The sequence below is a fragment of the Platalea leucorodia genome (genome assembly GCF_965183815.1).
Source record: "Platalea leucorodia genome assembly, chromosome: 10".
NCBI classification, from domain to species: Eukaryota; Metazoa; Chordata; class Aves; order Pelecaniformes; family Threskiornithidae; genus Platalea; species Platalea leucorodia.
In genome coordinates, this window is record NC_138832.1 from 546,671 (window position 1) to 568,471 (window position 21,801).

At 53.6% G+C, this 21,801-nt stretch overlaps 1 protein-coding gene across 1 annotated transcript in view; it reads left to right on the plus strand.

Annotated features, from left to right (window-relative positions):
* Window positions 1–15,411: 15,411 nt before the first annotated feature.
* AR (androgen receptor) overlaps window positions 15,412–21,801 on the plus strand; it is a gene marked incomplete at both ends in the record, with an annotated part of 55,957 nt that continues 49,567 nt past the window's right edge. The window contains one exon of the mRNA XM_082322828.1: window positions 15,412–16,415. Coding sequence (XP_082178954.1) covers window positions 15,412–16,415 — 1,004 coding nt within the window. The remainder of the gene's footprint in view (window positions 16,416–21,801) is intronic.

Consider the following 21,801-nt stretch of genomic DNA (forward strand, 5'->3'; position numbering starts at 1 on the left):
TGCTGCAAGGAAAATCATATAACAACGGTTGTGTATTCTCTGTGGCTCAGTGACGGTTGCCTGTTTGGCACACACAAGGCCAGAAAGTTACTATTTCAGGCTGACTCTGTGTAGGTTAGAACATGCCACTGCCTCAGCTTATTTTTGAAGGGTTACAACTGTGTCTAGATGGAATAAAAACCATGAAACAAAATTCATGGAAATAAGCAAAGTGTAGCTCTGCAGGAACTAACAAACAGAGCTACAAAGGCATGGCTTACCCACCACCCCCCCTTCTAGCCAACCGTGGCCAAAACGGGCCCAGGGTCAGGAGAAGGAGAGGAGACCAGACACCAGGAATGAAATCTGGTGCTTGGCTTCCCGAAGCAAAGGAACAAGAAACAATACCATCGTGCCTCCCTTTGGTCAGTACACAGACAGCAGCTTGCTGCACCTACAGGGGAGAGGGACGGCAGACCAGCGGCTGGCTGCTCACAAAGGTGGCGGTTACAGACTGAATCTGAGGAGGAGGAGGAAGGCTTTTGGAGAGGGGCGGCACGAGGCTAGCCAAGTCTGCAGTGAGGAGAGGTCAGGATTTCAAAACCTGACTGGACAGAGATGGCATTTCTAGTCTCTGCTTTCAAAACAGGGCTTGGTATCAAAAAGCCGGATACCTCAGGAGCCAAACTGAAAAACAACAGAATACAAATACATGCAAGTAGTGAAGACTTTTCTTGTTTAATAGGGAGACACAGTAACAACAACAAATATGTTCTTTCTTTTTTTTGTTAGTAAAGCTGCCAGTTTCTTGATGTTTCAGAAAAACAAGACATCTGCCGATAATTTACAAGCACAGAAAGACTCCCCAAATGAACTTGCAACAACAGTTTATGAAAGTAATCAGAACATCACATGATGAACAATAATCAGCTCTAAAAAGGAGGCTTTGGACAATACGGCTCCAGTTACAATTATGTAAAATTTTAGAGTCAAGAAGCATCGGTCATTGGTTGAGCAAGGCACAGACTGACACTCAGCTTCGTAGCACTTCTGTTCTCTGTTCAGTCCACCAAAGGGAACGAGACGGGTTGTAACCGTGACCAGCTTTCCTTACCTCCATTCCCAGTATGGGACAAGGCTGCGGCCTTTCAAATGCAAACCTAGCACTGAAGGCTCGAGTTTGAGAAGGTTGCTTTTGGCTGTTGAAGCCTTTCCTGAGACTTCGCAACATTTTAAAGCCTAGTAAGATATTTCTCAACCCTGTGTCAGAGCAAGTGTTGATTGCACAGTCCTGCTAAGCGCATAGTTCCTGCTGCGCCCTACAAGGCAGGTGTGCCCTACAGTGCCTGGCAGTGCAGGTTTTTCATGGTTCAGAGCAGGAACCGGTCTGAAATGCAGCACGGCTCCCTCCTGGCTCCCGCACCCAAGCTGCCTTTGCGGGGCGGGAGGGTGCTGGCAGCAGGGCACTGCATGCCCCAGCCTTGTCCTGCTGTGGGGTTAAGACACTGCTAAACTGGGCAGCCTGGCCCAAGAGATGGGAAGTGCCACTGAGAGCCCAGGTCTGGACATATTCTGTACAGACAGTATGAGATTTGCTGATGAACGGAAACCTGGAAACAAAGTGCTGATGCAGCTATCTGCTGTAATGCGTATGCATGCACGCACCTTCCTTTTCTGCGTTTGTGTCATTCCCAGGGGCGGAAAGAACTGCAGCGCGTGTGCGTGTCTCTGCGTGTGTGCGTGCACCTATGTGGGCTGTAAGGGAGCAGCAAAGATGAAGCCTAAGAAATAAACACAACATCTCTCTCCCCACGGGAGCAGTATTCTAGAAATACTGCTTAGGATGCAGAAAGGCGAGAAGTCTCTTGCCGCCTTATGCCAAGATTTACTGCCCTGCAATGATGTCACTAACAATTTTTTGTACTATAAGCCAAAACTTTTCAACACTAATTGAAGGGCGGCAGGAGGCAAATCACCAAAAACCTGTTTCACCAGCTTTTGTGCTGCAGAAGAACACTTGGTGAACATAAACCCATCCAGCCTCTCAGAGTTTTCTTTAAATTATTCTCACCTCTGTTAAGGGCAAGATGTTGTGCTACATCTGTCCCAGTCACTTCAGATTCCTGCACCAAAAGATTTCTTTATTTTCATTCACTGGAAACACTTTGAGGGCACTACACTACCCACATAGTGATTTTAAGTCAATAGTACATTACTATTAGCAGGACAAAATCTATTGCATCTTTTTATGGCAATCTATCTATACCTGCACCTGAACTCACTGATCTTCGCCATCCTTAAATTCCTTCCTTCTTTCTCTGCAGTATCACCTTGGGATGCCTATGTTGTAGATTGCCCAATTTGCTGTGCAGCATGAGAAGAATTCAGTTATAATCTTTAAGATGCGGACCCTCAATCCATGAGAAGCACGTTACTCTGCTGCATTCTGGTATTTCTTATGCTACAGAAAATTTAAAAAATTAAGACTTGAGACCAATAGGAACTTCAGGGAGGTTGTTACCTACAGCAAGCGATTGCCACAGCGTCAGTGCAGTGGGTGACCCAGAGGCAGTTCCCTTTTATACATGAGCACAGGTCGTGCCTTTTTGCTGTCAAATCTGCAGCTGGAGCCTGTTTCTGGTCAACAGATACCCCACCACAAACTCCTCATCACAAGTGGGTCTAATCCACAACCAGCATCAATTTAACCTCCCACAGAAAGGAGCTGGGTTTGGAGCCCACCAGCTGTCACTCGCAGTGGGATGTCCCTTCAGAATAGGTGGGGTGGGGTGAGAAGCAGTTGACAGCTGTTGCCCAGATGTGTCAGTGCTGTGTGTAAACAGCTTTTCTGCAGATGAGCTGGATTTTTCCCATCGTTGTGCTCAGTAGCTGTAAAAAAACAAAAGGGGCGGGGGGGGAAAGCCCTCCACACCTGCGCGTTACGACTGTTTTGCTATTTATGGCTTTCTTTTCCAGGTCATCTAAGTGAGGTTTCCCTTGCCAAATACTTTTCATCTCTACTGTCTCCCTCAGGGATGCGCTATTCTAGTTTTCCTCTTAAATTATTACACAAGCATGCTTCCTCCTTAGTCCAGAGAGTGAGGGCAGCTCCTCAGAAAGTGCACATGAGCAGTACACACCAGCCAGGCCTGGGCTGACCTGCCCGGGGCAAGCCCAAGGACACACTGGGCCACCGTGCCTGGTGCTCCAGCATGCTGCGTGGCCTGCAGAGCGGAATACAGTTGCAGCTGCTCAGCTCCTCCAGCCACCTTGGGGCTGCCTCCAGGTCGGTGCTCCAGGGTGGGTATCAGTCAGCAAAGGAGCCGCCTACGGAGAAGAACAGAAGAGACAAACCATCCACTTCAGAAGCTTGCCTTGCTCTGTAAGGGACAAAGGGTGCTCTTCATGCCGGCCCATGCAGTGGGCTGCAGGAAGAGCTCTGTGCTCCGTTACCGGGGGCAAGGAGCTCAGAAAAGACAGTAGCTGGGGGGACTGTAGAGCGAACTCAGGATTCAAGAGGAATGACTTAAAACTGGCGCGGCAGTGATGCAGGTTATCTCGGTACAAGGTGCACAGGTAGATTAAACAACCGGGCAGTTTGCATTTGCACGTTTGGTTGCTGGCTTGCTGATGTCTGGATCACAAATTGCCTGGGCAAAAATTTTTCAGCAGGAAGGATGGATAAGGGGACTAAGGGGAAAAAATCGGAAAAATCAGTTCTCATATGCAGCTTAAATACATTGTCAGCGTTGAGATTTACGGTCTCTTGCGGGCTAACGGTTGTGTTATCAGCAGGCTCTGTGCTAGTGGATCCGTATAGCTGTCCTCGGTCGCCGCCCGTCCTTAGAAACATTCCAGCCGCCTGGAGCAGTGATCAGCTCTGTACTGAGCAGCGTTTTGCTTCCACTGCTCCAGTCTGTGTCTGCTGCTATTCAGAGTTTCAGGAGAGGCAAAATATGTTAGTGCAGGAGTAAGTGTACCGCGCTGTCTCAAGGTTTAATAAAGATCTAGGTCATGTTAAACTACTTCTTCAGTCACACAATGTATTTACCTGATGAAAGAATGGACTCCTCGGTGTCCAATTAACAGTGAAAATATGCTTATGAAGTAAATTGTGCCAAGTCTTACACCTCTAGGACACTCCATCAGAGTTTTTGTGACCTGTACTGTAACAACGTGATACAGATGGGTAGTGTTACTGAAGCTTCCAGTGGGCAATTTCCTTCCCACAGCGGCTCATACTACGATCAACACAACCTAATCCCCTCAATCACACTCTCAGCTGAGCCGTAACACATCTTTCCTCTATGATATTCTTTAGATATGTTACAGGGTCTTTAAATAGCAGTGTTGGAAATAAGAACTTAAAACGACCTCAGACATACTGAGGAAGAGCTGTGCCTGCTAAGATGGGACAAAGACCAGTGACGTTAGAAACTTCAGATAAAGGAAAATGTTCTGATGCTTCCTTGGGATCCTCAGAGTATTCAAACAAGCAGCAACAACCTCACACCAACTATGTATTTAAGCCTGGATGAAGCACTGGCCTGCTGAAGGCAGCGGCAAAGCGCCCATGGACTTCAGTGGAGCCAATGAATCTCCATCAGCCTCTGGTATCTCACCTTAAGTGGTCACCCCTGCCCAGCAACGCAAGTGGCCTTATCCCAGGCTTCTCCCAGCTGTACTCTGGGAAAATGGGTAAGCCGGCATTGCTGCCTAGGACCTGATTTCATACAGGAACTTAGAAGTCACGACGCCACGTATTACCTCCCCAGCTCCTGAGGAACTTCAAACTGCCCAAAATGCAATTGTGTAAGACATGATAAATGGTACAAATGTGTGTTTCATTAGGAATGAAGTTTCTTAAAGTTCTCAGCACCGCAATGATTGCCTTTGATCAAATGGACCAAGCACTTCAGTCATTTCCTTAAGGTACATGAACAGGCTATTCTGAAAATCTGTCTCCAATTTGTAATAAAGAGAAGGAAAACACGTCAGTGGTTCTTTGGAGGTGACAGTGAGGAATTTAGGCAAAGAGGAGAATAACATTTCAGGTGATTGTAACTGTTTTGGAAATATGACCTAAGACATCTGCTTAGTCCTGTATTTAAAGCAAGATTTGTTTCAAAACGTGCGAACAAAGGCATTTGAAAGCCCGGGTGCGGGTCTGCCGCTTTCTGTGCAAGGATGCTGCTGGTTGCTGAGCAACCCGGCGCTGGCCCCATGCCGCTCCTGGGCGGGCACCGGCCGGGGGATCCTGCCGCACGCCTGGCGTCGAGCAAACTCATCTTCTCCTGAGTGCTCGCTTCTTGAGAGGTCATGAGGCTCAATCCGTTCCCCGCCTCGCTGGAAAGAGGCATGCAGGGCGGCTGGGGAACGGAGCAGGATCCTCTCACTAATCTGTGCCATAAGCTCGATCAGAAGTCACTGAGGGCAGTGGCAAGGAGCCAGGCGATTCCTCTCCCAGGGGCACGTGAGGTTTGGGCTTTCCTGGGTAAAAGCAGCGTGAGCATTGGACAGCAAGGAGAGGTACAGGGGAGAGTTAAGAAACCTACGGTCCTAGATCAGAAGGATGCAACATATTGAGCAACAAGAGACGTAAGGTGTTCTTACTTTTCAGAATTAAAATAGATGAAAGCGAGAACATTTTCTGCACCCATCTGCAAAGACGGTTTTTAAAGCCTCTTCACCCACGTGAACTCACATGTCTGCCTGACAAGACAAGGCAAAGTTAGCAGTCCAGGATTGAAAATTTATGGACAAAATATGTAAAATTTTAAGAAATGTGCTACTTCTGTGTAGCACTAGGCAATCTAACAGACTCAATTAAATAATGAGGAAAAGCTGTGGGCGGTAGAAGTAACGAAGCCTGGTTTCCTGCAGAGTTCTGCCTCGGTACCGCCTGAGGTGCCGAGGGGCGGGAGGTCTCCGGGGCTGTCTGCGCTACCGGCTCGCTGCAGCCTCATCACCCATCAGCGCCCACGGTGGCTCCCTCAGCCACAGCATCCAGAAGAGGCACAAATAAGATCTCCCTCACCTACGTGCATGTTTCTTTCCCCCAGATTACGTGGTCTTCATTGCCACTGAATCCTTGCTTCCCTGCCGTAATGGGGTGAGAACAGTAACGAGTTCAAATGCACGGACGCACAAGCGCTCGCTCCCCGGCTGGCAGGGCCTTTGGCTAATCCAGCTGCCTCTGCCCCAGGCGGAGAGCGCGACGCCGTTTGTGCTCTACCTTCTTTTCGAATAGTTGCCATTACTTTAAATGTACCGCAAGAACGAGTCTTAATTTTCCCATACAGGCTACTGTGGTTGGAAAGGAGTTCGTTATTTCAACATTATGGGACACGAATAAGGCAGGGCTTCTGCAGCTGTATCATAAGTATGTTAATCACGTCATAGCTGGGGTAGCACAGCAGAAGTAGTACAATCAAGGTAATACTGTGAGTAACTGGCTAATGGATTACACTTGCAACTTGCCTCAAATGAGTGGAAGCAAAGCTGTTGAACTGTGTGCTATCGGCCTTATTTCACTAGAGATTAATGGCAAAAAATGATTGATTCTGCTCCTGGCAAGCTCCATGGGAGTACGATAACATTTGAGCTCTCAGTGGCTGTAGATTTGTGCTCTTGAAGATCACCTGGTGTTGATTTTTTTTCAGGCAACGAAGGAACAGCTGTTAGTCTTGAGTCTAGAGAGACATTTTTAATGGAATGTCCCCTATCTGTCTGAAAAATGTTGTTTGCTGCAATTCTGAGCAGTCGCATAGGACGTTCTGAGCCAAAGGATTTTATCAGAAAAAGTATTTTCTTGGTGTTTGATGTATTTGACAGCACTTCGTAAATACTTGTTTTGGTACTGATCCAGCAAAGCACTTAAGTGAATAGTTAACGTTAAGCACATGAGTATTTCCTAGATTTCAGTGGGACTATTTATATACTTCAAGACGGCAACGTGTTGAACTGTTTTGCTGGATCAGGTCTCTTCAGCATCTCCCCCTGCCCTTAATCAGACCTCATTCTGCCGGTCATGAAGTCAGACAAAGTGCCTGCCCGGTAATGCAGAGTCAAGTCCAGCATCTTTTACTTTTTTTCCTCCTTGTGCACTTAAATTGACTTTCTCTGACCTGAAGGACAAAACTCTCAGTGACATCCACAGATCAAACCTAAGCCCCTGGTGAAGGTCCCTTATAAATATCTGTAGGGGACTTTAAAACTCACCCTTTAAAAAATGTTTACAAACAGATACAAATTACCTCAAAACATGCTTTTCAGAGACTGGGAAAAGAAAATTCAAAGCCTTATCAGCTTCAAGTTGAGAATAGGTCATCTCCAAAACACTGCATGATGCCTGAAGCAGAAGGAGGGCCAGGGGACAAGGTCTTTTCCGTACTGTTCTCTCAGGGTATTTTGTTTGCCTCCTCTGCCTTCTGGAAAGCAGAGAGGCCGATGCAGCTAGGGAAAGGCAGGCGTTTGAACTCGGCTTTCCTTCGCTCTCAGTGAGGGCTGGGGAATACGCGATGCCGAGCTACAATCTGCCTCCGTCCTCCCCTGTTCCCCGCCTGCTGTCCGGGACCCTGCCCTCTGCCAGCTGCAAATCGCGCTGCTCCGGGCCGCTGCCTCCGCGGCAGGGCATTATCAGAGTATTAATAAGTTGTAAACGTTAATGAAACTACCGCGTTCGTTAGAATTACTCCTTTTTTCTTTTTTTTAAAAAATGTTTTTCCCGCAGCTCTAGCTGGCAGTTTCAGTGAGAGGCAAAACACCATGGCCATGGGAATGAACTCGCTTGCTCTCAAGGAGAGCGGGTCCCCGGCGAGCATGTGGGCGAGCGCAGGGGAGACTGCGCCGTGTACCTGTGACTTGAGATGGCTCCTGCGATTCTGGGTTCCTGAAGTCTTGATGATAAAATCCCCGAATATTCAAACAAGGACTATGGTTTCAGTTCTTAAGCTGAAATAGAAATTTTACAGAAAAGGTTTGAACAAATTTCTTGCAGTTAGTTTAAAAGCAGAAGCTTTAAAAGCACTTTTGTATGCTGTAGACAGGCACAATCAGCTTGCTGAAGATGTGTGACTTCATGGCAGAAAGAAACCGAAAATTGCATACAATAAAATTTTCTGTCTGTGGTCAGAGTGGCAGAAGAAACTGTCTAATTTCCTATGACAGTTTGCACTCAAGAATAATTAACCACCCTCAATTTACTGTTTGTTGTCCTGTAGCACAGCCAGAAGAGTATTCATAGCCGTTGTCCTATTGTATCTACAGAGCATGGAACATTTTGCGCCTGATTCCCATATACAGGGTTGCACTGAATAGCCCTGCAGTCGCCTCCTTGGAGTAAGTTCCTGCAGTGTAAGGTACTCGGACTCTAACTACCCAGGTACTGAGACTGCTGCCAAATCACACTCTAACCCGCTTCAGTCATACAAAAAGGAGAGGCTAATAAGATAAAGATTCCTAGTTAATAGAATTAGAAAAGGCATCCCAAAGGATTTTATTACTGAAGCAATTGCAGCGTGTGGCTAGCGCTGTATAGGATTACATATCTAAATCCTGGGAACCCCTGCCGTCAGTGGGGGCCAGCCCCAGCTCTCTTTTATAGGCTGGTGTTACTGGCATTTCCTTGTCACAGTGTTTAATTTTACCTGTAAGGCAATTCTCTCAGCCAGCTAAAGTACTGCACAAGGATGAGAACCTATTTTAAATTTGCAAAGCTTGCATCTCAGTTGCAAACTGCACCTTACCCACAAGTCTATAATCTTCTGGTGCCACGATTTCCACTGCCACACCTGACAAGTGTGTATCAAGCTACTGCAAGAAGCCCTTGTGCTGTTCTCTTCCTCCCATTCCGAAAAGCCAGTGCCTCCTTGATCTTTCGAGGGATGAGCAATTGTATAATGTCTCCAGAGAGCATCGTCACCTGGTACGAACCCCCTGATCTAACTCCGCTGCTGGCCAGGGGAAGCCTCCTTGAACGATTACCCCCTCTGACTTTCAAGAGAAGGTGTATGTTCCAGGTGAATAAAATTAGGTCTCTGCAGGACGTTTTCCCTGTCACACCAAGCAGAAGCAGCAGGTAGTCGGGTCTAGCCGGCATTTTTCTCCGTGGGGTAAGAATTGGGCTCTGGCTGCCCGCCTCGCTGCTGGTGATTTTCCCCCCGTTCCCTCTTGCCCGCTCCCGCAGCCGGTGCCGTGTGGTCCTGCCGGGGCTCCTCCCGAGGGGTGCTGCGGGTCAGAGGACAGCCAAGGCGTTTTGGGTAGCGTAACGAAAAGCAGCCTTTCGGGAACTGAATCTTTTTGGTAAGGATTCAAGATGGTCAAGGCTAATAAGGGCTGGAAGAATCAAGCTTTTAACTTTGTGAGCCCGGAGGCGGTGTTGCAGACGATGCCAAAAGCCCCTCTGGTATCAGTAACGCAGAGAGGAGCTACGGGAAGAAGGTAGGAAATGTTCGTGTAGCAGCTGGGGCGGTGGTATCAAGGCGGCGATGGGGTTCATCCCACTGTCAGCAGCAAGTGTGTCTGGCTATAGCCTACGTCTTCTTTTTAAAGCACCTTCCATCGGCAAGTGAGGTCAGTCGTTGGGGTGTGAGTACGGCTGGGGCTCTAAAGAGCAGCAATGCACAGTATTAGTATAAATATTGTCACGCTTCTGGTTTTAACATAACTAATGGGTTTTCTTTGAATTTTAACTGTCCTCTTGAGGTCTGCAGCACTAAATAAAAGCATGAAAACGGCAAGAGAGAAGCTGTTCGCTTCCTTCTTTTTCACGGGAGGCACGGTGCTGGGAGGAGGAGGAGGGAAGGAGGCCATTACACAGTTTGCTCCCATTCTCTTGGATATCTTTAAGATGTGCCTAACTTCAAGGCAAGAAGAACGCGTTCTTTTTGAATATTTTTAATGGAGAAACTCTTGTAAGATACGTATAGCTGAAATAATAAAATACGTGCAAACTGTTTTTTTTAAATCAAGAGAATAGAGAAAAATATCTTTAAGGCTTTATAAATGGCTTCCTTTATTAAAGGTCTATTTTGTGTTGCAGTTCACGCAAGCGTACCTCGTGCACTGCATTAATGCTCTTCCCATCCCGATCATCCAAACAAACACGTAACCCTAAATCTTGTTTTATAGCCAAGCACTCGGTTACCTCACCCAGTTGCTTTTTACTTTCTATTCCATACGCATACAGCTCGCTGGTTATCTCATAACTTGTATTTGGCTGTACAGGTCAGGCCAGTAGAAGGTTAGTCCGTGTCAAGAGTTTTAATTCTCTGTTTAGATAAGAGAAACAAACCACAAACATTGAACTGTATCGCGTTCAGCGTTATTTTTTTCAGATTTTTCTTAACATTTATTATGTTAAAAAACAGTGAATGAAATATTTCTTCATTACAGTGTGATGATTACTTTTATTTGTGTGCTGTATCAAGCTGCATTTAAAATCAGTTAAAACATACATGCAGAATTTTAAGATCGTTTTTACAGTTAAAGAAAATGCTATTAAATTCAGAGCATGTAAAAACTTTATTACTTAAGTGTAAAGAAGTATTTTATTAGATATCTAAAGCGGAATCCACATGTAATGCATTGCACCGACTGCACGCGGTCCCCGTCTCCTCCCTGACTTGAGAAGCGGTGGATCTCATCCGCGCGCGTCCCGTTTTGACCCCAGGACAGAAACAGAAGGGTTCTCCTGCCTTTCCCAGCTTTGAGCGCGGGAGTTGCTGCCCTGGACCAGTTGAACGAACTAAAATGAAAGATTCCCTCTGACCCTTGGTGAGACGCTTGGAAATGATGGTTTAACTTTTCAATAAACTTTGATTTTAGGTGCTTAAGTAGTGACTTCCACCAGGCAAATGACAAAAATTTCTTTATGATCCTGGGAGAAAATACAGAGAATAATATGATGTTTTCATGTTTAATTTGACTTATTTTTATAAACTATATTAAGATTAGACACGAATCTAGGGTCTCAAATTAAAAAAAAATATTAATCGATATGCATTTAGTTTACGTGAGTAAACCACTCATAAAATAAAGGGAAAGGTGATGTTTCTCTTAAAGTTACTTTATGCATTTTACGTATTTTATTTTCGAAACATCTCCTCCATTTGTACCTCTCCGCTCCGCCGCCCCACTATACAAATTTGCCTCTCTCCGAATGCCAGGTGTTATCATATCGATTTGCCACACGCGCACGTAGAACAGCAAAGCCGGCCAGCAGCCGTGCCGCCTCCTCAGCAGGCGGCAGAGAAAAGGGAGGCAGCAGGCGCTCGCCAGGCCCGGGGCCGGGAGAAGGGCATCATGGCAGCCGCCGGGGCCGGGAGAAGGGCATCGCGGCAGCCGCCGGGGCCGGGAGAAGGGCATCGCGGCAGCCGCCGGGACCCAGCAGACCTGCGGCAGCGGGGCTGTGCCGGGCACCGCGGGCACCGCAGGCACCCAGCTCCTCGCTGCCGGCTCGCCTCGCCTACGCGAGCGCACGGCGAGGATGCTGCTCGGAGTGAGGCGGCTTAGCGACGCTTTCCCCTGATGCATCCCCCCGCTCCCTTGCCCCTGCCTCTCTCAGCACAAGGCCGTGATACCCTGAAGGAATGTATGCCACCAAATATTCAGATGAGCCCATCGTGCTGGGTTTTTCTTTGGGTCATTATGTTATAACAAAAGCCACATGTACCTCAGTTAGAATGAAACCGGTTTGTGAAAAAATATCTATTTTCACTCGCGGCTTATTTTCCATCTAAACGATGTGTTACCCAGAAAAATAAGGGACTGGGGGAGCTGGCAGAGAGCTGGGCCCCGCGCGGGGCCGGTGCCGCCGGCTGGGCGACGCTCGGCTCCGCTCCGTCAGAACAGTCGATGCGTCTGTACGTCTCTCCAAGCACACCTATCTGATTTAAACTGCAGTACTTTTAGACTGGATGTCCACCCTGATTACCGATTTTAATGTTATTTTACGTAACAGAAAACAACGTATTATGATTCTTACACTCATAAAACCAAATACCGCTGGATCGTTAGAAAAGAACACTTCGGTATTTGTGAGACGGTAAAGCAAACCAAAATACTTTCAGCCTGCCTTAATGTTTCAGCAATAAAATGCAATCAAACACATGAATACCTTAGCCTCAACCACCGACAGCCGCGCCTCAGGCCCAAGCAAACAGCCCACAACGCGTGCTTCAGCTTCGTTCTGAAGGAAAGCACAGCCGCGTTTAAGAGAAAGGCACTTTTCTGAAACGTGCACAGGCTCACGCCGCTGCTTGTTTTTCACTAATTTGATAATCAAAACTACAGCTTAGCTTGCACACAGAAAAAATACACATTTGCGTAGGTTTTGCCTGGTCTTTCCATAAAGGATGCCCATTTTGCTGCGCTAAAATACAGCTCTCAGAATTTAAGATGTAAGCTGAGATTCTGAACTGTAGAAAGTGATTTTATGGCAAGGATTTAACTCAGCTTTAATGAAACTAGTAAAAGAACTTTCAAACACTAAAGGAAGTTACATTTTAATATTTGTAAGATAGTAACTGCAAGTAAAGCACTCCCTCTGCATTAGCAGCACGGATTTTTCTTCGTCAACCAAGTATAAAGATTCAAATCCATGAAGCCTTTAAAAAACAGCGTGCGCAGCCATGCACATACGCACCCAGAAAATCCATTGACATTTAATAGCTTTTAAAAGAAACATGCGAATACCAGGGAAACAAAACGCTCGCAAGATGCCTTTTCAGGAAATTAAAAAAAAAAAAAAAAAAAGAAAAGGAAAAAAGGAAAGAAAAATGGCCACCTTCTTCAAATTTATGTGGAGATCTAATCGCAAAATTGCTTCTAAAACAATCCATCTTAACCACATAGACAGTCGGTCAAAACCGAAGCGTTGGCTCTGTAAGCCGAGAAGAGGATAAACCATTTGCAGCCTTCCTCCAGGCGCGTCTGCTGCGATGAGCCTCGCCCGAGCCCCGGCAGCGAGCGCCCGGCGGCGGGGAAAGCCGTGCGCCCGCAGGCGCCGCAGGAGGGAGCGGGCGGGAGAACGCGGCGCAGCAGGGCGAGCGCCAGCCCGACAGCCGGGGAGCCCCGAGACACGCAGGGGCCCAAACGCGTCCGATCCCAGGCAGCCACGGCTATTCGAACAGGGAAAGTCTCACTCGTACCGAGGTCTTCACGGCTCGTGGTGTTTTCGGAGCGTTTCTTCCTCGGTGGGAATGGGGGTGTCGGAGCCAGTTCTCGCGTGCCTCGTCAGAATCGCACGTGGGAATAACCCACGGTCTGTTCAAAACACGAAGCCATCTGTTTCTTATGCGGTATTACACTACCTCGCCGATCCTCAGCTTTTTTCAATACATTTCTTGTTGCTACTCATGAGAATCCTCCCCTTGATGCTTTCCAGAGCCCGTAGGTTTCACCCCAGAGCCTTGACAACTGTTGGAGGCTGAAAGAGGAAAGACACTGGAATCCGCATCCACTTGGCAGGTATCCGCATGGATTTGTGGCACCAGCTAGCTTTCCGGGACAGGGGAGGTTTCTTGCGTCATGGACAAGGGATGCCATAATAAGATTCAGTTGTGAATCCTGGGTTTGTGCCTCTAGGTTTTTGCCATCGTTTCTGACATGCAGAGCAGCTTTGCTGTAAAGCCAGGCCATCGTTATCACTGCGTAGCTGGTAGGAAGAGTGAGTTCGTACACTCATCTGGGTCCAAGAAAAAAATAAAAAGAGGTTCTCTGAGCTAATGGCACTAATCTTTCAGAAAATGCAATTAAGGCTTTATACCAGCTTTTCGAAGAGTGACGCACACAACCTTACTTCTGCAGCAGGCACTTCTCTCGCAAGCCTACCCGGAAAAGAAAAGGCATCTCCCCACGTGGGCAGGTGAAGAACAGTTCGTACCGCCGTGCACGCTTGGCCACACAAACATCCTCCTTGTCTCTACAGGTTTCTTTGCTTCCCGCCGAAACCTCTCCGATCCTCTCCCGCCGCCGTCCCCTTCCTGATGGCTGGGGCTGCAGCTGCGTCAGGGCAGGCTGGGCCGCGCCTGACTCACCGGGCCGCGGCAGCCCGCGCCGAGCCTCAGCCGGGCCCGCCTCGGGGGACGCCCGCGGGACCGCCGAGCCCTGCCAGCGCGCCGGTACGCGCTCTGCCCGTCTCACACCACCGCCCTCTCTGTTTGCCTTTTCAGGTTTTAGCTGTGCTTCTTTATTATTTTAGGGGCTATAGTGCTTGTCATTAAAAAACAGCTTGGTGTTTCACCCGTACCAAGGGCCTACAGGGTTGCTCGTGAATGGTCTTCCTCACCGGCGGCCAGGAAGAGCCGGGCCCAGCGCTGGGCCCGGCAGCGCCCGGGTGCCGCCAGCCCCTGCCCGCTGCCCTCTGCCGCCCCGGTGCCGGCTGGCGGCGGGGCGCTGGGGTGGGCCGCGGTGCCACCCTCGCCTCCGCACCGACCCAGCCGCCTTGCTGGCGGGAGGCGGGGGGCTCCGGCCCCTCGGCGGTGCGCAGGGCGCTGCCAGATTGTGCTTGGCTGAGCCTGGTTTTTAATTTTTATCTTCTATGGCTTGTAAAAATGCTTTTAAAAGACTGGACATGATTCTTCATTTTCCCGACTGGCTCCACGTCTCCGTTTGCAACAAATGGTTACTTTTTTCCCTTTGTCTCCAAACGGGTTGAAATTAATGGGCTCACTTTAGCCCGTCTCCAATGAGTGTGATTCCCTCGGCCGGTTGCCTGGGAATGGTGCCTACCAGACGAAGTGGCCCCAGGACTGCTGTTACGGGACCGGTAAGGGGAGCGCAAGTCCGGCTGACGGTAGCTCCCGCACTCATTACGCCTGCGGGCTCGGTCTTCTGCGGCCTTGTGCGTGGCGGGCGCGGCGGCAGGTACGCGCAAGGGGCACGCACCTGCGGAGCCTCGCCGGCGGCAGGACGTGGGGCAGAGGAAGGCGGCAGCAGGCGCGGAGCCGCCCGGGGCCGGGGCCGGGGCCGGGGCCGGGGCCGGGGCCGGGGCCGGCGCTGCCCCCGTCCCCCGTCCCCCGTCCCCCGTCCCCGGCGGGCGGTGCCGCCCCGCCCCGCCCCGCCCGCGGGGCCGAGCCCAGAAATCGCGGCGAAAGGCGGCGGCGGCGGCGCTGCGGCTCCGCGCTGCTCCGGGGCCGCCCGCGGGCCGCGCTCGCCGCCGCCGGGGGAGCCGAGCCCGGGGCAGGGCGGCCGCCGGGGCGGTCTCCCCCGCCGCGCCTCCCTCCCGGCCCCGGCCCCGACTTTCGCCGCCTGTTGCGCGCACCCAGCGTCCCGCCCCCGCCGCGGCAGCCGCTCCGGCGGGGATGGGCGCCGCGGAGCAGCGCCTCTGGTAGCCGGCAACGGCGGGCGGCTGCCGGGGGGCGGCCGCCGGGGCTCCCCGCCCCCGCCTCCCCCGCCCCTGCCGCCTGGGCTGCCCCGCGCTCGGCGGGCATGGAGGTGCAGCTGGGGGTCGGCCGCGTCTACCCGCGGGCGGGGGGCAGGACCTTCCGCGGGGCTTTTCAGACCTTCTTCCAGAGCGTCTGCGAGGCTTTCCAGGCGCCGCGGGAGGAGCCGGGCGCCGGCCCGCAGCCGCCGGCGTGCGCGCCCTGCCCGCCGAGCCCCCGCCCGCCGCCGGGCTCGCCCGCGCTCCTGCCGCTCCCGGAGCCCCGCGGCGCCGGCAGGGCGCTGCCGGCGGGCGGCCCGGGCATGGGCTCGCCCTTCCCCTGCCCCGGCGAGCTGAGGGAGCTGCTGTGCGAGGCGGGCGCGCTGCCGCTGCTGCCGCCGCCGCTGCCGCCGCCCGAGGCCGAGCCGGCGCCCAAGGAGGACCCGCTGGGCGAGAGCGCCAAGCAGCTCTGCAGGGCCGTCTCCGCCTCCATGGGCCTGGCGCTGGAGGCGCTGGAGGCGCCGGGCGAGCCGCTGCCCCGCGAGGACTGCATGTTCGCCCTGCCCGCCGGGCCGCTCCGCCACCCGCGCCCGCCCGCCGGGGACCCGCCGGAGCCGCCGCCCGCCCTCGCCGGCCCCGAGGCCGCGCTGGCCGTCGGCGCGCCCGCGGGGCCGGGGCTCTACCGCGGCTCGCCGGGGCCCGCGGCGCGGCCGCCCCCCGCCTTCGGCCTGGCGCCGCCGCCCGCCCGCATCAAGCTGGAGAGCCCGCCGGGGCCGGCGGCGGGCGGCGGCTGGGGCGCCCCGTGCCGCTACGGCGCCGAGACGGCCCCGCCGGGCCCCGCGCCCCCCTGGCCCGTCGTCTTCGCCGAGGAGGGGCAGCTCTACGGGCCCTGCGCCGAGCCGCCCGCCGGGCCCTTCGCCTGCGGGCGCGGGCCGGCCGCCGAGGCCGCCGACCTCCCCGCCGACGCCTGGTACGCGGCCGGCCGGGCGCCCTTCGCCGCGCCCGCCGCCTGCATCAAGAGCGAGCTGGGGCCCTGGGCCGAGGGCTACGCCGGCGCCTACGGCGACCTCCGGTGAGTACCCGCGCCCCGCATCGCGCCCCGCGCCCCGCATCGCGCCCCGCCGGCACCCCGCGTCCCGCAACCTGCTTCGTGCCCGCGCCCCACCGGCACCCCGCGCCCCGCCGGCCGCCCCGCCGGCACCGGCGTCCCGCCGGCATCAGCACCACGCGTCCTGCAGCCTGCATCGCGCCCGCACCCCGCCGGTACCCCGCGTCCTGCAGCCTGCATCGCGCCCGCACCCCGCCGGTACCCCGCGTCCTGCAGCCTGCATCGCGCCCGCACCCCGCCGGTACCCCGCGTCCTGCAGCCTGCATCGTGCCCGCACCCCGCCGGTACCCCGCACCCCGCGTCCTGCAGCCTGCATCGCGCCCGCACCCCACCGGTACCCCGCATCCCGCGTCCTGCAGCCTGCATCGCGCCCGCACCCGGCCGGTACCCCCGCATCCCGCGTCCTGCAGCCTGCATCGCGCCCGCACCCCGCCGGTACCCCGCACCCCGCGTCCTGCAGCCTGCATCGCGCCCGCACCCCGCCGGTACCCCGCACCCCGCGTCCTGCAGCCTGCATCGCGCCCGCACCCCGCCGGTACCCCGCACCCCGCGTCCTGCAGCCTGCATCGCGCCCGCACCCCGCCGGTACCCCGCACCCCGCGTCCTGCAGCCTGCATCGCGCCCGCACCCCGCCGGTACCCCGCACCCCGCGTCCTGCAGCCTGCATCGCGCCCGCACCCCGCCGGTACCCCCGCACCCCGCGTCCTGCAGCCTGCATCGCGCCCGCACCCCGCCGGTACCCCCGCACCCCGCGTCCTGCAGCCTGCATCGCGCCCGCACCCCGCCGGTACCCCCGCACCCCGCGTCCTGCAGCCTGCATCGCGCCCGCACCCCGCCGGTACCCCCGCACCCCGCGTCCTGCAGCCTGCATCGTGCCCGCACCCCGTGCCCCGCCGGCCGCCCCGCTGCCTCCCGCAGCCGCCCCGGCAAACGCCGCGCGTCCAGCCCGCCTCTGTCCCCGCTGCCCCCACTTGATTCACCGCTCCGCTGTCGGAGCCTTCCCTTTCGGCGACAGGCTGTCACCTGTGGCTTACTAGGCGAGATCGTGCCAGAAATACCGCGCTGCACGCCCGGTATCGCCGCCGTGCCCTTAAGGCTGATCGCATTTATCTCATTTCATTATGCCTCTGTTACTCCCCCTTCTCTCGGCCGCTGTAAGCGTGCGGGAGTCGGGATGCTGTGCTTCAAGCGCAGACTGGTCTTGAGATCGGGTTAAAATTTTCCCTGCGCCTTGCTCCGCCGTGAGCCAGGCGAGCGGGGACGGGCTGTGCGGGGCAGGCTGAGACTGCCGCACGGGTAGGCAGGGAAATACCGCCTGTGCCTCCCAGCTCCCTGGTAAGTACCGGTAGAAGATGTGTTTTAAAGTAGAGATAGAAGAGTATTTAGGAATACAGCAGAGAAGGAAAGGTTTATGTGTTTGAGAAGAAGGATTCGATCAGAAGTAATTTTTCCTGGTGGATTAACCTCAAAAAAAGGAGATTAACTCTCTCTGTAAAACACAATTAAACCAGCAGGCACACTGGCTCATCAGCTTTAATCGTGGCAAACGCACTGCTGCGTGAGCGAAGTGCTGCAGCCGACAGAGACGGCAGCCCCAGCCGCAAGCAGTTGGCACGGCCGCAGCCAGGGCTGGCGTCGCGGCGTGCCCACCCTGTGGTACTCTGCCTGGTGGGAGCGGAGGTTAGGACGAACAGTTCCATGTTCCCTTTAAATTAGCACAGGGCAAATGCATCGCGCTCCTGCTTCCGCGCTTGTTCTGCTGCTTTAAAATGCTTGCGGCTTTATTCGGGCGGTGTAGGAATTATCACCCACACGACAATTTACTTGGGGGTTTTATGAAGAAGTTGAGGACTTGGCAAAAAACCTGGGATAAAAGTAAGGAAAGGTCAAAACGCGTCCTGCTGTGAGCGTCGCATGGCGGCAGGAGCTGCCTGTGCCCTGCCCGTGTTCCTCGGGAGCCTGGGTAAATCTCTGCCGAGATTAGCGCAGAGTCAGCAAGATGGGTAAAGTGGGAAAAGTTTGCCTGTCCGAACGGCGCAGGGGACGGTGCAGGTGTTTGGTGGCAGGAGGCTCAGCCTTGCGATGGTTTATTTGCCTGCGAAGCCCGTGCAATAGAACCCCTCGCAGATGGGGAATACCACGGTGAGGAACGCGGGTTTGGGCTTAGGTGGTGGTCAGCAGGCAGTCGGATTTCCCCCGAGTCTTGCCTTAGAAATAAATGGCGTCTCCCTTATTCCTGCGGGAAATGCCGTACCCTCCTCTTCCTCGCGGCTCTGTTCAGCCTGCTGCATCCCTGGCCCAGCGGCTGCGAGGGCGCCTGGGCTCCCGGGGCAGACTTCTGCTGGGATCAGTGGAGTCGGAGCTAGCACAGAGAGGTTTTAAAATACCATTACCTCGTCCTTTGAACTCGGTTGCTCGTACAGCGTTACCCGGCTGCTGCGAGCGAGCGATGGACTGGCAGTATTTGTACCGCTCTCTGTGCTCGGATGCGATTTTAAAATGCTGTAAGGAAAGCGGAACGCTCCTTTGTGCTCCGGCTAAAGCCGTACGGGTTAATTGCTGCCAGGTTTCTATTTCATCCTAGCAAAGTCTCCATCAACTTTACACTGTGCTGCCTGTCGATAGCTGTGGCGTTTAGTTTTCTCTGCTGCAGCTGGGGCTGGTGGCAGCGGATCGTGTCAGCTTCCCAGGCAGCCGCGCTCGTGTGAAAGAGGGTCACGGGAGCCAAAACGCTTTACAGCAGAGTTCCCTCGCCGAAGGATGGTCTGCTTCGGAGCCATACTCCCCCACTAGAGCTAGGTTTGAGCGTTGCACAGAAGGCTTTGCCCTCGGCCTCGGGAGACGGACTCTCGGCGTTTTCCTTGAGAGCGGCGGAGGGCACTTCTGTGGGCTCGCTGCAGCGTTGCCAGCCCAGGCAGCTCTGCGCTTCGCATCCCCGCGGTGCTGGCAGCTGCAGCTGCAGCCCCGTCTTCTTTGAAGAAGAATAAACATTTTAAGGTGTGTTGCTCCTAGTTCTTTCCCGTTTTGAACGGTCCCTCGTTGTGCTAGCGGGACTGCAGCTCTTCCCTCCGGGGTGAACGCCAGCTCTGCCCTGGCGCAGTCTGGGTCAGGTACAGATCGGCATTTTTGAAGTTAGACACCCCTTCCCCCCCCCCGTCTTCATATATGCCATTAAAGCATGAACAGTTTCTTAATATTTTGGGGGAGTTGTTTACATTTTCCTTTCATGTAAACTACTCTCAGTGTGGGTTTGGAGGTCTGAGTAGAAGAGTTTCCCTCTAAAGCCGTGGGAGAGGGGGGCTGGGTTGCTTGAGGGATCGCTAATGGCAAATCGGGTGCTGGTGTCCACCTCGGTCCGGGATGCAGCACGCACGGCTCACGAAGCAAACGCTGTCCGCTGCCGGCGGCTGCCCGGGCGGCCAGCGGACCTGACGGGGCCGAGCTGAGGTGCCCTCTCGGCAGGAGCCGTCCCCGCCGTTTGGCGGCGTGGCCGGTGGTCTCCGGGCACGGGCAGCGGCGCCGGGGCAGACCCGTGGCTGCTGCCTGCCCCTGCGCGTCTGCAGAGCGGGGATTTGTCTGGGTTTAGAGGCACTGAAACATTACAGAGGAAACAAAGTAGGCATTGACACAGCTTGAATTAATTTAAGGCTTTTCATATGGTGTACCTGATCGTGCCAGTGATGCTTACATATAATTAACAAATTAATCCAAGCTTTTGTGACACTGTGGACTTGTAGCTGTTTATCTTTGTGCTCTGGTTATTGCATAATGACTACCGGCGGTCTCTGAGGTGGCTGAATAACCTGTTTTAAGAGTGAGATGCAGCACTGATAGAATGAATCCAAGGTTACGGTGTGAAAATGACTCCTAAGACCAAAACCCAGCACCGGGTAAGTGGTGCAGGCTGATTTGGTTTAAGCTAAAATGGAGTCAAAGAAGGAGCTGTTACTGAAGCAATGGAAACAAAGGCGATAAATTTAGGGAGTAATTGGCTCAGAAAAATCTAGCTGTCCATGTAGTTTCAGACATGTAAGTGGCATTTGCTGTTACTACTGTTACCTGTTTGGTATCCCTGTGTTTGCAGGTTACACCTGCCCGCGGATTCCTTTCTTTGGTTCAGCTGTAATCAGCCTGGGCGAGTGCCCTGTGTTTATGCATCACCTGGCATAATGGCTATATAATCTTTTTGTGGCCAGCTATGTAATTGTGTTACTGCTTGCAGATAATGCCTGCAATAATTTCTACCTGCTGAAGGAGGAGATAAGATTCTGATAAAAAGACCAAGGGCGGGTTGTTGCACCAACGGATGAGACGTGGCGGGAGGCCGCTCTCCGGCCGCCCCCGCTGCCAGCCCGGACCCAGCCGCCGTCCGCCCCACGCCCGCCCGGGCGCCGCTCTGGCGTCCCCTTCCCCAGGAGGGCCCGGGGGACCCTCGGCTCTTCGCGGCGGGACTCAAGTGCCCTTGGGAAGGGGACGGCCCTCCCCTCTGCTGTTGCCAGGATGACCTTTCTGCTCAGGCAAATGGCGATATTATGTAAATATTTCTTTTGAAGACAAGCCGTGCACGGACGAATGCTCTTTCTGAAGCCTGTCCCTGTGGCCAGCTTCGTGATACGTACTCGTGGTCCGCAGCCGCTGGTGCGGATCCATGGACGGTGAACCTTGGGCGGTGGGGAACGTTGACGTGCTAAAGCTTTTTGATGGTTCCTGGTAAAAGCAGAAGAGAAAGCATTAAAAATTCTTCCTCATCACCTTTCAATTCTTGTTTTTTCTTCTTTAAACGTGCACATCAGGCACTCCCGTTACCAGTGCTCTCGGCCGGAATCAGCTCCTTCTCCCGAGATGCAGCTGAGGTTTTGCTCTTTTCGGGAGACTTCGGGCATCGCGTTCCGACGTTTCCGCGTAGGTGCGAGTCGTTGTGGGGCAAGCGAAGGCTGTCTTCAGAGCGCTGCGCTTCCACCAGGCAATGCCCGTTTCTCGTCCCTTTTATTTAGTAGGTGATAGGGTTGATCTCTTGTCACGTCTTGTTTGGAAAACTACCAATTCCATATTTTTCCTGATCATTTCCAGATTTTGAGCGAGTCATGGGTAGCAGTGAGTTCAGTGGCGTACACTTAAATCATGGTCATCTGTGTTTCCACGTCGTGCTAGGCCAGCTTGCATCGCTGTTATTCACCAGGAGCGACTATGCCTTAAATTTGCAGTGAATGCTCCAGGTCACAACAGAGATCCCAGCAAATTTATGGTAGGAGAAACCTTTCCTAGCACATGCCTGAAAAGTACCCTGAATTCATGTCGGTGCTTGCCAAGCCATCTTCAGTCACTGCTCGCTGTCGGGCTTTTCACAGCC